The sequence below is a fragment of the Aspergillus karnatakaensis genome (genome assembly GCF_047715665.1).
Source record: "Aspergillus karnatakaensis strain CBS 102800 unplaced genomic scaffold BJY04scaffold_3, whole genome shotgun sequence".
NCBI lineage: Eukaryota > Fungi > Ascomycota > Eurotiomycetes > Eurotiales > Aspergillaceae > Aspergillus > Aspergillus karnatakaensis.
The window spans coordinates 131,082-147,523 of record NW_027395715.1 but is presented as its reverse complement, the minus strand read 5'-3'; the positions used below and the strand labels follow the sequence as shown (position 1 = coordinate 147,523).

The 16,442-nt window shown below is 52.5% G+C and overlaps 8 protein-coding genes across 8 annotated transcripts; 3 read left to right on the top strand and 5 right to left on the bottom strand.

The window, feature by feature from the left end:
* Nucleotides 1-292: 292 nt before the first annotated feature.
* On the bottom strand, nt 293-2,016 carry BJY04DRAFT_177711 (P-loop containing nucleoside triphosphate hydrolase protein). Its single transcript, XM_073709631.1, has 3 exons — nt 1,828-2,016; nt 738-1,771; nt 293-662 (listed from the first exon to the last, which is right to left on the bottom strand). Exon 2 carries the CDS (start codon nt 1,430-1,432, stop codon nt 893-895), a length of 540 nt encoding a protein of 179 aa, XP_073576256.1. The 5' UTR covers nt 1,433-1,771; nt 1,828-2,016; the 3' UTR covers nt 293-662; nt 738-892.
* A 1,533-nt stretch (nt 2,017-3,549) lies between these two features.
* Nucleotides 3,550-3,882, bottom strand: BJY04DRAFT_213208 (uncharacterized protein; the record flags this gene model as incomplete). Its single annotated transcript, XM_073714810.1, has 1 exon — nt 3,550-3,882. One exon carries the CDS (start codon nt 3,880-3,882, stop codon nt 3,550-3,552), a length of 333 nt encoding a protein of 110 aa, XP_073576255.1.
* A 1,403-nt stretch (nt 3,883-5,285) lies between these two features.
* Nucleotides 5,286-6,866, bottom strand: BJY04DRAFT_73309 (uncharacterized protein). The gene is made up of 2 exons (XM_073720962.1): nt 6,177-6,866; nt 5,286-6,122 (listed from the first exon to the last, which is right to left on the bottom strand). The coding sequence occupies exons 1-2, from the start codon at nt 6,750-6,752 to the stop codon at nt 5,505-5,507; spliced, it is 1,194 nt and encodes a 397-aa protein (XP_073576254.1). The 5' UTR covers nt 6,753-6,866; the 3' UTR covers nt 5,286-5,504.
* Nucleotides 6,867-7,785: 919 nt separating this feature from the next.
* BJY04DRAFT_177706 (putative nucleoside hydrolase) lies at nt 7,786-9,622 on the bottom strand. Its single transcript, XM_073709630.1, has 6 exons — nt 9,571-9,622; nt 9,419-9,522; nt 9,202-9,371; nt 9,117-9,151; nt 8,775-9,068; nt 7,786-8,726 (listed from the first exon to the last, which is right to left on the bottom strand). Exons 1-6 carry the CDS (start codon nt 9,607-9,609, stop codon nt 8,103-8,105), a joined length of 1,266 nt encoding a protein of 421 aa, XP_073576253.1. The 5' UTR covers nt 9,610-9,622; the 3' UTR covers nt 7,786-8,102.
* Nucleotides 9,623-10,151: 529 nt separating this feature from the next.
* Nucleotides 10,152-10,877, bottom strand: BJY04DRAFT_73287 (uncharacterized protein). Its single transcript, XM_073720960.1, has one exon. It carries the CDS (start codon nt 10,710-10,712, stop codon nt 10,200-10,202), a length of 513 nt encoding a protein of 170 aa, XP_073576252.1. The 5' UTR covers nt 10,713-10,877; the 3' UTR covers nt 10,152-10,199.
* Nucleotides 10,878-12,617, top strand: BJY04DRAFT_73288 (uncharacterized protein). The gene is made up of 3 exons (XM_073720961.1): nt 10,878-11,033; nt 11,088-12,513; nt 12,580-12,617. The coding sequence occupies exon 2, from the start codon at nt 11,096-11,098 to the stop codon at nt 12,254-12,256; it is 1,161 nt and encodes a 386-aa protein (XP_073576251.1). The 5' UTR covers nt 10,878-11,033; nt 11,088-11,095; the 3' UTR covers nt 12,257-12,513; nt 12,580-12,617.
* A 271-nt stretch (nt 12,618-12,888) lies between these two features.
* On the top strand, nt 12,889-14,301 carry BJY04DRAFT_177702 (U6 snRNA-associated Sm-like protein LSm8). Its single transcript, XM_073709629.1, has 2 exons — nt 12,889-13,225; nt 13,289-14,301. Exons 1-2 carry the CDS (start codon nt 13,201-13,203, stop codon nt 13,558-13,560), a joined length of 297 nt encoding a protein of 98 aa, XP_073576250.1. The 5' UTR covers nt 12,889-13,200; the 3' UTR covers nt 13,561-14,301.
* A 72-nt stretch (nt 14,302-14,373) lies between these two features.
* Nucleotides 14,374-16,442, top strand: BJY04DRAFT_177700 (uncharacterized protein). Its single transcript, XM_073709628.1, has one exon. It carries the CDS (start codon nt 14,822-14,824, stop codon nt 16,001-16,003), a length of 1,182 nt encoding a protein of 393 aa, XP_073576249.1. The 5' UTR covers nt 14,374-14,821; the 3' UTR covers nt 16,004-16,442.

Below are 16,442 nucleotides of genomic sequence, written 5' to 3'. Positions count from 1 at the left end.
CGAGGACCCTGGCAATGGAGCTATGGGGCGGCTTGCTGGGATCTCATTCGGAGCTACTAACTTAGGCTTGGTCAGCGTTGCTGTTGCTACGTTTTGATTGGGCTCAGCCTGTATCAGAGGTGGTGGCTTTAAGAAATATTTTCTTGGGTTATGTGTTCAGCTGAATGATCGACGGCTAGATAATGCGTCGGTAAAGGTCTGAAAAGAGTGCTGTGAATGGATGGTTCTTTCTTTGAATTGCTACGGGGGTTCTGATTCATGAGCTATAAACAAATTTTATCTTTTTTTTTCGCTACTTGATTTGCTATTTGTCTAGACTGTGCACGGCTCCCAAAGACTCCCTCTCCGTTGGCAGTACCACACAGTGGCATATGCAGTCGAGTGCTTGAGCGCATGAAGCGACCTGGAAATGACCACTATGATTGAGATTTTAGACAGTCTCAGGAGGCCTACAATCCAAGGTGCCTTGAGCACCAGCCCAGGAGAATAACATCCCATTGCTTTACTTGTTCACAAACAACACAAGGAAAGAGCCGCATCTAAATGAGAAAACCCGAGGAAGAAAATGGATTCAAAACCCAAAAGCTAGTGATGACCATACTACCCCTGCCTCAACTTCTTTCCCATCGCTCCTCTAAGAGAGGCTCCTCTGCGACACACTTCTGCAATACAGAAGATTTAGTAATGCTTTTCCGCAGATCCTGCACCAGGGTTCAAATTGTGATCAGTCAGCGTACCTTTTCCTTGCCCAAAGACTTTGTGTAATCAAGGTCTTCCGTATCCCCCGTCCCCAGGCGGGTTCTTGGCTAGCCAAGCATTTGCTTTAGCGACTCCGCTGCCAGCAAGCGGCAAACATCCTCTTCGATGCTCTTATCTAGAATCTCAGCCGTGTCTAGGCTTCATTGCCAATCAAATCATCCAAAGCATCATTGTGGTTTTTTCTCATTGCCGCGACCATGTCTGCAACAAATTTTCCATCTAGATCAGCCGCAAGCTGCGGCAGTGCCTTTTTTGTGTTGTTGTATTCAAGATAGCGTTCTATTGTGTGCTCACCAAAGAGAACCCTTACCTTTTGCTTGTTGGTTTGGCCAAGTCGATGCACACGGCCAATTGCCGGCAGCAACGTATTAAGATTTGGAGGAGTTTTGAGTAAAATTGTCCGCGAGCAGGACTCACGAAGATTCAGACCCAGGGCACACATGAGTAAAGTTGTCAGCAAAAGCTGACAATGCGAATTCGGGTCGGTAAAGTAGCGCATTGATTCCGCCCTTGTGTCAACGTCCATACCACCGAGTATGGTGGTATAGACTAGCCCCAGCGAGTCCACGAACATCTGCACAAACCAAGCCACAAGTGGCCAACGAATCAAAAATGATGAAGCGGGCCGGCGTGCGAGTAGGCTTTGCAGATGTGGGCTCAAGCAGGCCTTCATCCCGGAGGATTTTGGCAAGATATCGAAATTTCGGGCAGTCGCCCGCTAGATAGAATGCCGCGGTCTTCGTTGCGGGAACTGTCATAAGAGGGTGAGGCAAGTTCTGCCCCAATGTAAGCTGAAGCCTAAATCTTGGCGGCCGCCATCGATTCCTGCGACGTCCTTAGACAATGACTTCTTGCGCATTCTCACGATAAATGTGTGCGCAGGGTTGCGACCACAGGTCGCAATTATGACATCGTTCTCATCCCCTGGCCACCACCGGAAGTCCGCACCATCTAGACTGGAACTCGTTTGCCGCGAGTGCTTGTTCAAACTGAGTGTTCGAACTTTGTGTGCCTACTGTCGTCAGTAATCTCGAATACCATGAGCCAGAGGAAGAATCAGATGCTCACATGTGTGCCCCGATCTTTCCTTGACACCGCCGATATCTGCTCGCTACTACTAGCTAGCAGCTCCTAATGACAAACAAAAAAGAGAAAAACGAAACGGTCTTGCGTATACGCACAAAGGCGCAGCCCTACGGCCATACAGCCAGGAAGGTAATGTTCTGGTAGATGGAGGAATGGAAAGAAGAAAAGATGGTTGAGAGAGATGTAGGAAAGATGGTTCTCAGCGGGAAAGGAGGGGGTTTATATAGACGTCCCCGGCAAACAAGGGGGTGGTAATTCACTCGCATGGTTAAGGAGGAGGTTACTAGAATCGTGAAGACGGGGTTCCTTTGTGAGCCCTAACCCGGGATGCTGGTGAAGGTCATGGCAAAAAGTCATCACTTTTGTCTAGTTTCAAGTTACCAGTTACCTAGAAATGCTTCGTGATGTGACTACTCGCTACGTAGCCTAGGGTTTCGTCCCTGCCTGCTTCCAAGAGAACTTACAGTTTACTCCCAGAGTGAAGAATCCAGCACCTAGGGCACAGGTCTCGAAGCCCCATGGCTAAGTATCATATTTACCACCAACCTCCAGCCCTCGTTTACCCAAGCAGAGACCGCCAGTCAGGCAGGACTTTCTCGACACCTGAGGCTCTCAATCCCGGATCCATGGGCATCCACCTATACCAGCAGTGTTCGAGTGGTTTCAGGAAGGTGTGATGGGCACTCGACAGTACTCCAGGGGAAGGAGCGACCCTACTACTCCGAAGCTCATGGTGGAAGGAGCCACTGTATGCCCGTTATTCCGCCCAGGTGGGTTTCTATCGGAATGATGCGAGGGCTGGAGTGCCGGTGCCGTCTCCATCCCGATCTAGAGGATTGCGAAGAGTAGCAGGATGTTTCAGTGCTGATAGACCGCTACGGAGGGTGGAACTGGGAAAGCGTTCGGATCTCCTGGAGAAGGGATATGCCATACAATGACCATGTACTACTGCCTAGAGCGTAAAAGATAAGGATCACCTGTGTAAGCAAGACGATGAGGATAGCAAATATTATTAAGGGTTAGTGCAACAAATTATCAAGCTAAGAACAACTCTAAAAGCAGGGGTATTCTAAAACTCCAAGCACCTCGCTAGCCAAGAAGGAACCAACAGAAAAGCAAAGGGTATCTATCGTGCGCGCAGAAGAGCAAAAGTTTCCGGTGACAAAAAGAGAATTTAGGCCGTCAGGCAGATGAGGTCATATCGACTCGCAGCAAGAGAGCACAGAAAAGAAAACTATCCGACAGATGACGGACGGTGCGACAGTTCAGTCAGAGTTGACCAGGGTATCCTGGTGAAGCGAAAGGGTCGCGATGAACTGCCACGGCGGACATCTTGCGAGAGCTTGGGAATGTCCTTCGCGACGATGACCATGAACTTGTTAGCCTAACGTGGCGAAGCTCGGGCGATACTCGTCGGGCAGGAGGAGGATTCGTCATGGTGGTGATGGTTATGGCGGCAGGCTGCAGGCGTGGGTGGCATGCATGCTTGGCAACGCTGCAGCCAAGAGAGGATTCGCAAGCGGACGATGCAGCAGCGGAGGTGCAAACTCTGTCCCAGCTGCCCAATGTCCCAAACAGATCGGCCGGGGTATATGCGACCGTACGCAGTCTCTCGTTGGTTGTCGCATCGCCGTCGAATCGGTACAGTCGGTCGGTCGGGTTGTCAACGTCCATCCCAAGTCGCAAAGCAAGCATGCGACCATATCAATAAACCCTCTCCAACCAAGCGACGACATTAACCTCGGTGCTATACCGCTCGGGATAACAGGCATCGTTGAACTCCTGGTGTGTGACAAAGTTGTCCATGTTCCGCTGTGTCAGGGGCACCTTGTACAGATTCTTCTGGCGCAGCAGTTCCCTCTCGGCGCGGGCAGCGGGGCTCAATTTGGCAAAGGTATTTCGGATTCTTCGAATCCCGCCGGGGACATGCAGGTGGGTGATGCGCGGGGGGCCAAAGGGGGTGTCGACTCGCCAGGGGTCTTCGGAGGCGATGGAGCGGGCGGACTTTTTGCGCTGGTGGGTGCGGAAGCGGGCCATGGTGGCTGTTTCTAGTGTCAATCAAGTTGTCTCAAAGAGATGGAGAAGGGAGTTCATGATGGAGATCAGAAGAGATGAGAACAGGAGGGGAGAGAGCGGAGGAGAAGAGGGAGGTTAAGTACCTGGAGCGGGGCTGTCAGGACCGTCACAATGTGCCGAGAATAGCTTCATCACTGGGAGGTGCACCACCATCTTGGCGCTCCTTTCTGCCTTGTAGTACGTACGACGCAGTCTGTTAATACGGTGCGCAGTCCGCAGAGAAAAGACTCCCTTAAGTCTCGTTTTTCCTCTTCCCCCCCTCGGAAATGTCCAGAAAGCACGACCCACCATTGACATCATCACCTAACCGTCTTATCCGGCTCTACACGTTAACTCCAACTGAACTGAACTGAAATCTGAACTCTCCCGGAACAGAGAACGCTCACATTGGCAAACGACAAGAACTCGCATCAGTGGAGCCCCTCTGCTTGGCTGCAGATCAACTGTCCCTGGAATTCCCGCCAAGTCACACATCCCTGAATTTGCTTCCCATTCCCGCGATGACCGCGCTATATTTGAAATACCTTTGACCTACAACTCGAGTCCAGCCTCAGGTCCAGGCTTGGCTGCTGGCTTTGGGTTGACTCAGGATGATCGTCACGGGGTGGAATGGTTTAGCTGACTGAGGGTTTGTCTTGAATTGTGTCTTCTTTACAACGTACGATGGCGGTGGCAAAGATGGAATACTACCGGGTATGTAGGGAGAGGCGAAGGTCTAGATGTACATTTGCACGACCTTGTATCTACCTCTTCCGACTCTGAGGTCTGGAAGGTGCAGGAGGCTGATGCCCCGGTCTCCGGCTAGGTGCGCACAGACGTTCCATCCCACAGCCATCCTGCATCCTGTCACATCCACATCCACCTCCACCAGCACGACCTTTCAGCGCCAATATTACTCCGAAATGTCCGTGGGGTGCGAGAAGGATCCAGGCTGTCTCGATTGCGGGGTATAGCTGGCTATTTCTTTGCCGAGAGTGTCAGTGTCAGTGCACATGAACCCTTCACATTCTAGATCTCTGTCCGAGAAAACCCCGAGGATTTCCTCCGATCTGAGTTCGGATTACTCGAAAATACGAAAGAGCTGCTATTGGGTAGGAATGGCCCTTTCAACCTTATACGGAGGAGGGGTTGGTCAGGATATATATCTCAGGGACTAAGATTAAGGTTATGGTTAGCGAATCAGTACACTGAGAAGTCGGAAAAATAAGTGTCGGTATAAGAAGGCGATAGGGTTAGGAGCGAAGTCTACTGAGGAGAGATTCCGTACCTATCGTGCCTTAACTCGAGATGCTCGGGTCTCTCGATGTACTCACTACTGTATCGGGGCACTACACTGTACACCATGCTTACAATCTACGGTCAAGAGTCAAGAAAGACATATAATGACGTCCAATATATATATGCATATTAACCCAGCTACCACTCCCAACACCACCTCATTACTCATATCATATAAAGCCGACCCAACCAGGACCAGGCCAAATAGCTAGAACAGAAAGAATGAACAGAAAAGCCGCCAACGCCTCCCCCTTTAAACACCAACCCAGATAAAAGTATATACCGCAGCCAACCACTCAACCCGACTACGAAATCAACAAGTCCATCACGCTCATCCTCTTCCTCTGCTGCTCCGGCACCTTATACCTCTCCTCATCCCTCACCGACCCCGCCCCCGCAGACCCATCATACCCCGAGTCCGTCGAGCCCCTCGGATCCCGATTCAGCATGAGCAGCGCAGCCGACGCCTCATGATCGACATCCGCCGAAGACGCATTCGAGAACCGAGTCTGAGGCTGAATAGCCGGCGACGTGCGTGACGGCGGCAGCGCCCACGAGTTCAGCGACGCGCTCATGCTAATGCTCATGTTTCTGTCGTTCGGGCGGATAGGGCCCAGTGCGGGACTGGGGAGGATAGACGGCGGGATTTCGGACATGGAGCCTGAAGGGATGCGGGTGCGCGGGGAGTACATGGGGGAGGTGCTGGCGATGCTCATGTTGGCGCTGAGGTCCATGCTTTGGGGGGCGACGTCGGGTGACACGGAGGCGGAGTACGTGCTGCCTTGCATTTCTGCGAGGAATTCGGGCGATGTGGGGGAGAGGGGGGCGGGAGGGAGCGATGGGGGTAAGGGTTGTTTGTGGTCGCCGGGGGTTTTGAGGTCTTGGATGCATTTCTCGAGGTAGTTGACGTAGTCGATGCTTGCCTGTGGTTGTTAGAGAGGTTTCTACCGATGAGTGATGGGAAAGGTAGGACGAACCTGGAGAATGGCGAGCTTGTGCATTTCCTGGCCCTGGCAGGCTGGAATCATGTTCTTTAGGGTTGCAAACTCCTCGTTCATCTTGGACCGGCGTCGCCGCTCAATCAGGCTGTGTGCAGTCTTCCGGGCGATCTTCCGTCCAGCGGCACTGGTCGCACTGGGCTGCTTCTTCTTCGCTGCTGCTGGGGCGGTGCCACTGGTAGCCTTTGTGTTCCCCTTCGCAGCGGGCTTTGTGGTAGTTGCGGCGGGTTTGGGAGAGGTCTGCGTCTTGGGTTTCATCTGGATGATCTTGCGGGTGCGGGTTGGGGGCGGCGGGAGGTCTAGATCCTCGAGGGGTCGCTTGAATCCCGTTTGAGATGCATTGCGGCTGGGCTCGAGGCGTGGTGAGGTTGGAGAGGCGGGATAGAATGCTGAGGGGTCGGACTTGGAGGTTCTGCGGCTGGCGGCTTCGACTTTGGACGGGCTCAGCGCTGCCGGAGGTAGAGCAAACGAGTCTGCACCCTCGACCACTGGCTGGTCTTTGATGATAAGCTCTCCGGACATGGAGGGCGTTGGGGGATAACGAGAACGTGACATGATCTGAATATGTCTGCAAGTGATAGACAATATCTCAGGCTCCTTTAATGAGGAAAGCTGCTGGGTAGACAGTCCACAGAGGTGATGTAGGACAAGAATTGCCTAGTTTGGTCGGGTGTAGCACAGTCTTGCCTTGTAGAGGGACACTTTAACAGGCCTAGTAAGGAGTGATCGAGGGGGGATTGGCGGTAAGAAGACAAGAGGAGAGAACTTTCCTTCCACCCGAAGGCTATGGAACAGCGAAAGGTACAGTTCTATACTGGCAGTAACGAAAACAACATGGTGGCAAGGTCGCGAGAAATCGGCGCAGCAGCCATGGTACAGTACTGATAATAAAGGAAGATCGGAGAGATGGAGGTGCGTGATCGTCGAAGGAGGGAAGCATGGACAAGCAGAGAATGGCAATTGGTCTCATGCCAGTTACGGTGGTTTCGAAAAGCTGTTGCATAAAGCAGGATTGCTAGCCATTCATTTGGCGTCTCAGACCCTCGTGGTGGTTCTGCAAATCAGTAGTGGAACTTCCGCAGTGCCCCAGTGTTAATGCTAATCTGGGGCACGTGTCCATCGGCCATCCCTTTCCCTGATAAAGCACGTGCCGCTGTCTACCTACCTCCATGGATAACTCCTTCAGGCTTCTGTCCATTGTCCAGGAGTTTTGGTGGGTATATGCTGCAGTTGGAGGTTGAAGCGGGAGGGAGTCGATATCAAGTTAGGGTTGCCGCATTGCAAATGGCTGTAGCTATGGCTCCCATACCGTCACGATCGTTCCTCCCCGTCCTGTTGCGCCAAGCCCCGCGTCCACCTCCGCGAGTCAGAGTTAGAGTTGCAGTGTGCACAATGCAAGGTCTTTCGTCTTCAGGATAATCCGATAAGGGCCAAGAGCGCCCACAGGTTTTTTAATCCAGAACATTATTATTACTCGTGCTCATTATTCAAGGTTCAGACGCAGCGGCTGTTGTTGCTCCCCGGATTGAAGAGGCTACGGAGTATCCCGGAGTATACCCGCAGTAGTTCCACTCTGAGTATGGAGTTCCGAGTAACAATCGAATCAAAGACAGATAGTCATAAAGCTTCATTATTGATCTTGCTGGAGCTGTTGAACCGTTCTGTTTCTAGTGCACACTCTGAACTCGCATCTGAAGATACTCTGTACTGGGTCAAAGATTTCAAGGGCACGTGACACTGTCTCAATATGAGGAGTCGCGCTTTTAAGGAGCTTGGGCCAGCTCAATCTTAATCAGAATCCTGTCGGACTCACGATCCCAGCTCAGCTGTTTCTATGACTGTATCATCCCGTTTATATGACCCTATATACGTCTATAATTTATCATCCAACCAGATCACGAGACCTCAAGAAAACAGCTTCTCCAGAAGAACCTCTCCGAAATTCCCCTCCGCTGGAGACTGATCCATCCGCCAAATCCGGTTTCCAGCTCTCGAGCTCAACCAGAGACCATGGTCACTCGAACTCTCCTCCTCTCCCTCAACGGGGTGTCGATCCCGCTTGTCGATAATGCACGCGCCCCTTGTCCACTGACCCGTCGTCTCGATCCGGATATCCTCCGGCGATTGCGGCGATGGCTTCCATCCCTGATCCTCCGCCGTGAGCGCGTACCACACACAGACAGGGTCGTGAAGACTAAGCTCCGCGGCGTCTCCGACTTGGTTTTCGTGGAGTCGCTCGACAGTCGCGAAGGTGTGCGCCATGAATGCGGACATCCATTCGGCGAGGGGAGAGCCGGCTTCAACGAGGGGCGTGGTTGCTTTGCGGAATTGGCCGCGGTTGATACCATGGCGGGAGGTGATGTCCAACGGGAAAAGGCGGAGGGTGAGCTGTTTGCCGAGACTGGGTGGGAGGTCTGGGAGACTCTTGCAGAAGGGCAGAGTGCTCTTGGGGGTGGGAGAGGTGAGAGCGTAGACCCGGGCGGCGGCAAACGCGTCGGCATACGCGTTGAACTCGGCGACGGGGGTGACCTTGGTTGTCAGCAAGAGATAAGCTTTCTGCAGAAGAGGTCAGCTTACATTGCCAGGCTCGTGCACGGCTCCGCCCATGACTACAACCTCCTTTGTTCGGAGGAAGGCTTCCGGATCGGCGGCAGATGCCAATGCCAGGTTGGTGAGGGGGCCGACGGCAACGATCGTGACGGTGTCCGGGTCATTCTCACGGAGGACACGCAGAATCTCCTCGTGTGCTGCACGCTTTGACGGAATGAAAGACTGATGGGCGGTGCCGGTAGGTACGGGCTTGAGTTCAACCGGCTCGTGAGTGGGGTCAAACAGGTGCTCCCACGCGTCTTGAGGGGTCAAATGCGGGTGCTGTAGTTCATCAGCTCAAGGCCAGCAGATTGTGTTGGTCGTACTCACAGTGCCATGGATTCCACCGAGGCCGTCGATACCATCTACAATCGTTAGCTATACGGTGAGAACTGTAGGTCGGAAAGCTACTAACGGAAGTAGTCTGCCAGCATCTTCTGGTCGTCTAGAGGACCATCTGCTCCGAGAGCGACGAGCGGCGGATGGGCCCGTAGTGTCTCGAAGCCCTCGGGCCGGCCCTGTTCGCGACGCCACTGCATCTCTCTTTCAAGGATGTGGAACAGAGAGACCACATTGCGGAGACAGCTAGATACAATTAGACTTGAACAAGATATAGAGTTGATGTCACTCACCTGCTAACCTCGACATTACCAAAAGTGAGAGAAACTAGGAGGATCTCGACATCTTCGGACTTGGCCGCGAATGCCAATAGCAGAGCGAGGATATCGTCAATGCCCTGGAGGTCTTAGCGTGCGTCCACGAAAGGAGGTGTGGCAAGACATACAGGGTCAGTGTCGATGATAATCTTCTTCTTAATACCCATTTTGAAGATTCAGATTGATTTTTCGAGGGAGAAAATGAGAGAGGAGTGTTTGGATAAAAGTTGGAGGGGAAAGGTGGGATGTCTTGGCATCGTTATCTCAGCGATCCACCAGGCCCGGGACATGATCACCTTCTCTGAAGGGATTAGGTGGACATTCTCTCATAGAGATTACGGTAATTGTTAGGACTCATAGTGTTATTATCTACCTTACTTGCTCGCGGGTGGCCTCAGTCTTTGGTTGTACTTCACATATAAAATCATAGTCTTCGGGCTAATCGGACCCGGATATATATAAACACTCCGGAGCGTTCCCCTAGAAATCTAACCAGAGAGGCAATTTCTTGTGCTCTTCGAAGATTCAAGATCATGGAGAGAAAATCGTTTCTAGCGGAATAGACCATGATACTACGCATTACGGATACTCCTACGGAGTAATGAAGATGATCGAGATGGTTGAACATGCTACTCCGAGTACAGAGCTGACAGGACTGTAGCGAATGAGAGATGCTTCCCCGCAAATTCAAGTCATTTTATAATTCCATCCCACCGGAGAAATCACGCTGTCATTGGTAGAGGTTGTGTGTTTGATTCTATGAGGGTGTACAGCATTGGATGTTTTGCGCAATATTGTACGAGGCTAGACTATTTGCTACAATCAAAGAAGAGCTCGCTCCAATTGAACGGGCGAATGGACATTGAATCGAAGTCCGTGCATAGAATAATGGCCAGTTGGAGTTGAAAAGCGAGAGCAGGCAGGGGGTTGTGTATGGAGTCGACTGCGAGGGAACGGGAGCTCGCCCAGATCGCACCGTGTCCTCTTCTTTTCTTTCCTTCCCCCCTCTCCTTTTCTTCTCGCCTCCCTCCCGGAATCTCAACCTCAATTCCAACCATCTCTCTCCATCAGTTGTTCCTCTCTTTTCGCCTCCTCCACAGTCCCATCCGACGATCCATCCCGATTGTGCTAGCTCCGCCGATGCTCCTGCGGTGACGCGCCGGCCAGCTTTTTGCCGCAACGTGTTGCCTAGAACCACCGCTTGAGATCGCTTTTCGGTCGTACCAACAACCGGCTCGATTTTGAGCTCCGATCTACGGTTTGACAGCATAGCTTTGGTTGTGTCAATACTCAATCTTGGAGAAGAGCTCCCGCGTCGCCTCCGTCTCTGACCTCAGTGTGGCAATCTGGCCTTTAACGCGATTAGCCGCCTTTACCCCTTTGTCCTCCACCCGCCTTCTCCCACACTCCAACCTTCGATGGTTGAAGCTTGAACCACACGATACTTATACTCACTGCGCCCGCTTCGACTCGTCGCATCTCTAGCCCCTCTCCCGCAGCGTGCTACCGCAAGCTGTGCTACTCCGGCAGAAGCTTTCCGAACCCCAATAAACCACCTGTCACAAACCGATAACACCGACTCCGGTCAATTGTATGCTTCCTGCAGTAAACCTTCCAAATTTATAGCTGACAATCTTACTCATAGATACAAAGATGAGTCCGTATATCAGCTGGGCCATTGTGCTCGTCGTCGCAGGTGGTCTAGGATGGTACTACAGCGAGTCCAACACCAAAGTCAAGAACACCGTCAAGCCCATTCTCGAAAAAGTCGAGCCGGCCCTCCCCGCGAAGAAACAAAAGCGCAAGGCAAAGAAGTCCCCAGAACCCACTCCCGCTCCGGTTAGCGAGAAGCCTGCCCCCGAAGTCACCGTCCAGGAGGATGATGTTCCAGATGAGGAGATTGACCACAAGGAGATGGCCAAGCGTCTTGCCGCCTTGAAGAACGGTACATCTGCCTCTCAATTCGCCAGCGGCGATAGCAAGAGCCAGAAGAAGAAGAAGAACAAGGCCGCCACAAAGCAGCTCGAACCCACCAACGAGCGCTCGGACTCTCGCGTCTCCAACAGGACCGCGTCCACTGCCGGAGCTGATGCTGATGACGATCTCTCCTCCGCCGGCTCGCCTCAGGTCAACCCGACTTCCGCTGGTTACGTTTCCGACATGCTTGAAGCCCCCGCTCCCGCCGCCTCCGTCCTCCGCGTGACCGGTACTGTTGACTCCAACGCTCAGAAGAAGAAGGCCAAGACCCAGAAGTTCAACGAGGTCGAGACCAAGAAGCAGCGCCAACAGCGCCTGAAGAATGAAGCCCGCAAGGAGCAAGTTCAGGCAGCCGAGGCTGAGCGACGCAAGCTCCTCGAGAAGCAGCTCCACACCGCCCGCGAGTCTGAGCGTCGCGAGGCTGCTCGATCGGCGGCCGCTGCCCCTCAGACCAACGCCTGGCAGACCAAGGAAGCTGCCAAGCCTAACGGCACTTCTCCTGCTCCCCAAGCACCCAAGGTCGAGCTCCTAGACACATTCGAGCCTGCTACCAAGCCAGCTGCTCAAGAACTCCCCTCCGAGGAGGAGCAGCTGCGTCTTCTTGGCGCCAGCAACGTTGAGGATGCGTGGACCACAGTGGGTATCAAGAAGCCCAAGAAGAAGGGAGGCAAGGCAGACGAGAGCGAAGCCAGTGCGTCTGAGAACCAGCCCACCCCCGCTGCTCCCACTCCGGCCCCCGTGCCTGAGCGTAAGGTAGTCGTGACCCCGACCTACCTCCCTGATGTTCTTCGATCCAACAAGAAGGGCCACCCCCTCGACTCCGACTGGGCCGCTTAAATCCGTTTCTGAGATGAAATCTATTTCTATCTAGGGACATGACTCCGTTTGGAGTATTCTCACCAGGGACTGTACTTATTACTTTGGTTCCGGCGTTCGGGTGCATTTTATACCAAAAGCCACAGCGATTGGCGACATGGTTTGCTTCAGCGACAGCTTCCGATAGCAACAAAGCTCACAAAAAAAAGACACAGAAGCACCAGAACAAAGAGCGAAAAATTCCACCTTACATTAGACCCATGTATTCATTCTCCATTGTTGTTAACCTTTGCCTCTTCTTTTTCGCTGCACACATTTTCTGATTGATGTGTTTCTGGTTTCAGCTTGTATCTTATTTGCCATGCACCATGCACCTATGAGCTTCTTTCTGGCTACGGTACCTTGAGGAAAGGGAAAGGCAGGCTTTTCGTTATGTATTCTACGTTTGTACTGCTAGTTCAGACATTGCATTAGGCTTGGAGAGTGTATGATCCGATCGATTATTTGACATGTCATATCTATTTTGATTCCTCGTAGTCTGTAGCCTTGTGGTCTCTCTTGATCGGTAAAGCGGCAGTGGTGGTCGTGATCACATGACCACGAATCTTTTGGAGCTTTGATCCGCGGAGAGCTCCCATGATCAACATCACCAACATTCCTCGCTATCTTTTCCGTCTCAGCTACGTATAACTTACGCTTTACTGCTACCTTGTCGATATCGCGTCCACGTATAACACGAGCCTAACTTTGTCTCGGAAACTCCCTCCCGAACGCTCCACCGCATCGCAAGGAGCCGGCGACCAGACTCGTCTTGAATTCGCTAGAACGAATACCCATTCTGTCGAGCACTCGAGTGCCTCGTCTACAGAGTCGGAGTCTACACTGTCTATACACTCTACTCTAGTATATCCTTCTTGCCAGCAACCTCTTACTCCTTACCCCGAACTTCACTCCCTCACGTCACAATGTCGATCAACGCCTACATTAATAGTGAGTCAAGAATGCGTATCCATCGGACACAATAGAGACTGACTCAGCTGCTATCCACTACAGAGAAAGTCCTAATCCTAACCGTCGATGGCCGAACACTCCTCGGAACACTCCTCTCGACAGATCAACTCACAAACCTCGTACTTGTGGACACAATAGAGCGAATCATCCGCACGCCAGACGATCCCGAACCAAGCTCGCAAGTCGAGCACGGCTTATATCTAATTCGAGGAGATAACGTGGTAGTCTGCGGCGAGGTGGACGAGGCAATCGACAGGGATATCGACTGGACGAAAGTCAAGGGAGAAGTTGTGCGAGGGACGAAGAACGCGTGATCAAGATACCCATCATATGGCAACAGGCTTCAATGCGACGCAAACGCGCCCTCTCCATGCTGTGTGGCCAATTCAAGAACGGAAGCGGGCATCGTGGGCGACCGGCTTCTTCCACCTGTGCTTATCACCCATTCCGCGGCGCGCTGGCTGTACTTGGTCTCGTGAGGAAAAGATGCGCGCTCGGCCGTTTGTTTCTGGCCAGAGATGGACTGTCGGGCGCTGACATTTGAATCGGGCCTGCAACTGGACAGTGCATGTGCATATTCCTATGGTAGCACTGGATGGGCTCTACACCAGACACCTGCATGCATTTGACTTCTGCTGAGAGGGTAGGGACATATACGACAGGTAATGGGAGACAGACACTACAACTGTATCATTTTCTTGGCCGACGGTGATGCGTGGGGGCATGATGAATAGAAAATCTGGTTGAGAATTGCAAACTGCAGGAAAGGGTCCAATGGCGCGCACTATGTTTTAGGAATGGCATTCGTTTGACTGAAAGTAAGCAATCTGTATGGCCGAGAGGGGCTGGAGACGGAGTAACGCGGGATCATAGACAGAATGACAGCAGCCAAGGCTTGTCTCAGTGCACTGCTGAGTTGGCGTTGCATTCCGCCCAACAGAGAGAGATCAGAGCTGTTGTGCTTGTGTATTCAGTATGGATACAACAGAAGCGATCAGGAAGTAGATGATCAACAAGTGACAGCTGTAGCAGTGTAGGTACTCCGTAAAGCGGGAGAGAATCTGCGGGCCCCGCTCTGTAGTCAAGTAATAAGTATAGACAGGAGGCAGCCAGAATAATAATTGGGCCGCTTCCCCTGACCGTCCATCCATCCATCCTTCCAACGTTCCTCTCCAACCTTCTTTCCTTTGCATCCAACCCCCACGACACTCGTTTGTCTTCTTGCCTTCTTTTTCTTGTCCTGCAGCTGCCACCACTCCCTTCCTTATTCTTCTTTAACCCCCTCGTTCCTTCAATTGACTACTTTACTACTGCTGCAAGGTCGCTGGCCGATCGTTGACTGCTCTCAATAAACCCCCCTCAATTCCTATTATTCCCCTCCTTGGTCCCTGCCACAGAATATAGCTTGCATATCCTAATCCAGATGCCCTTCATGTGGTTCTCGCCAACCTTGACCACCGATTCTCGCCTTTGCTCAACGGCACTTCTGGGTCAATTCTACTCTGAAACATCCTCCTACTAATTTGTCTCGGAATCCACCTCCGCTTGATCGCATCGCCGCTACTCCTCGCCAACATGTGGCTCGTTCGAGGCGCCCAGTCGGCCGTCTTCTACTACGTCACCTGCACCCCCTGCGACGAAGCGCTGAATCGCCGAAAGATCAGGAACGATGCCGTCCGCTCGCGACAGCGAGAGAAACAGCACAGCGAAGCCGTCGTTACCGACCAGCCACGACCATTCCCACAACCAATGCCCTTTAGCACCAATCCAGGATGGATGGAAGAACTCGCCTTAGGACCAGGGCCGCCGAAGAGAAGAGGTGGCCGGGCCACGGCGCATCATCGCGTGGAGAGCTGGGATACGGGTGCCCTTTCGACTGGTTCTTTCCAAGACCTTGACATCTCGCCCACGCCCTCACAGCGGATGAGCAAGCTGGGCCCGAAACAGCTGGGCGACCGCTTCAATCGCATGCTTCGCTATCAGCGCGAAGACGAGCCGCTGTGGGGAGAAGAAGTCGAGGTGAAGGGGTCGTCAGTTGGCATGCCTGGCCAGGGCAAGGTAGATGCGCGCGCTCCTAGCAAATACTATATTCCTCGTGTACCCCCGGTCAACGACCTGCATCCGCCTATTGTTAGCGGACCGAAAAGTAGAGCCGAAACGCGATGGATGCTCCAGCCTCCGCCGAGTGCTCGGGTTATGTCTGGGAAAGAGAAGAGTCCTATGACGGCTCGACCGGGGGCTGTGCGAATGGAAAGCGACAGATCGACGTCGCGACGCAGCGTGCGAACGCATGTTTTACCTCCGTTGAGCACGGTGATTATGGAGTCATCCCCAATGCCTTCGCCTGCGGTTGACTTCCGTTCTCCTCTAACGCCTAGTACACCCGATTCATCACAAGACCTTGCTCGGCCGCCATCACCTGCCTACTCTGCCTATGGAAAAGATGAAGCGCACTTTGTGATCTCGTCGTCAGTCTATTCGCGATCCGATTCTTGCTCGACGCTGTCTTCCGTGGATTCAGACATGGACTCTCCGGCGGACTCACTGCACTCGCCCAACACTCCTATATCACGACCGGTTTCCAAAGGATTCGGCAATTTTGAACCACGCCCTGCTATATCAAGGGCTTTGACTACAGTGCACCAAGACAAACATAAGAGGGTCCAGATGCTGCAATTCGAACTCGATGAAACCCATGATCTCCAACTAGGTCAAGTCGAGAAGATACGGCCCTTCCGATGGAGTATGGACTTCTAGTAAAAGAAGGTATACATCATTGTTTCTGTTGGAAAACCTTTGTTTGTGTCTTGGTAGGAGCGTCATAATTGGGCATGCTCGTATCCTGGTAGATACCCCTACCACGTTGCAATCTTACGTACCTTGCATTAGCGCGGCGCACTGCATCGTTCGAGAAGTATACGGCTGGACCAGTATAATCGAACAAAAGAAAAGCATGCTCAAATTGGCTACACCATTTCTCTTCTTGCATATTTCCGCAATCCTGCGCAGAGTACCCTAAACCTCCTGTTATCACCGCACTCGATCCTTCTCCTTCTCCTATCTTCTACTATTGCCATCGTGTTGATCAGCTACTGCTCTAAAAGCCATCTTCCATTGTTTGTTCGTCATTGAAAGCGTCTCGCATACAGCCCGTCTACATAGCACACACCACCACAATAAGATCAGTATCGCAATC

Coding starts and splice junctions, on each gene's coding strand:
- BJY04DRAFT_73309 (XM_073720962.1), bottom strand. CDS start 6,752: ATGTCACGTTCTCGTTATCCCCCAACGCCCTCCATGTCCGGAGAGCTT. Junction 6,123..6,176: donor ACAAGCTCGCCATTCTCCAG/GTTCGTCCTACC, acceptor TAACAACCACAG/GCAAGCATCGACTACGTCAA.
- BJY04DRAFT_177706 (XM_073709630.1), bottom strand. CDS start 9,609: ATGGGTATTAAGAAGAAGATTATCATCGACACTGACCCT. Junction 9,069..9,116: donor TCGGTGGAATCCATGGCACT/GTGAGTACGACC, acceptor GATGAACTACAG/CACCCGCATTTGACCCCTCA. Junction 8,727..8,774: donor CCGTGCACGAGCCTGGCAAT/GTAAGCTGACCT, acceptor CTGACAACCAAG/GTCACCCCCGTCGCCGAGTT.
- BJY04DRAFT_73288 (XM_073720961.1), top strand. CDS start 11,096: ATGAGTCCGTATATCAGCTGGGCCATTGTGCTCGTCGTCGCAGGTGGT.
- BJY04DRAFT_73287 (XM_073720960.1), bottom strand. CDS start 10,712: ATGCTGTCAAACCGTAGATCGGAGCTCAAAATCGAGCCGGTTGTTGGT.
- BJY04DRAFT_177711 (XM_073709631.1), bottom strand. CDS start 1,432: ATGAAGGCCTGCTTGAGCCCACATCTGCAAAGCCTACTCGCACGCCGG.
- BJY04DRAFT_177702 (XM_073709629.1), top strand. CDS start 13,201: ATGTCGATCAACGCCTACATTAATA. Junction 13,226..13,288: donor GATCAACGCCTACATTAATA/GTGAGTCAAGAA, acceptor TATCCACTACAG/AGAAAGTCCTAATCCTAACC.
- BJY04DRAFT_177700 (XM_073709628.1), top strand. CDS start 14,822: ATGTGGCTCGTTCGAGGCGCCCAGTCGGCCGTCTTCTACTACGTCACC.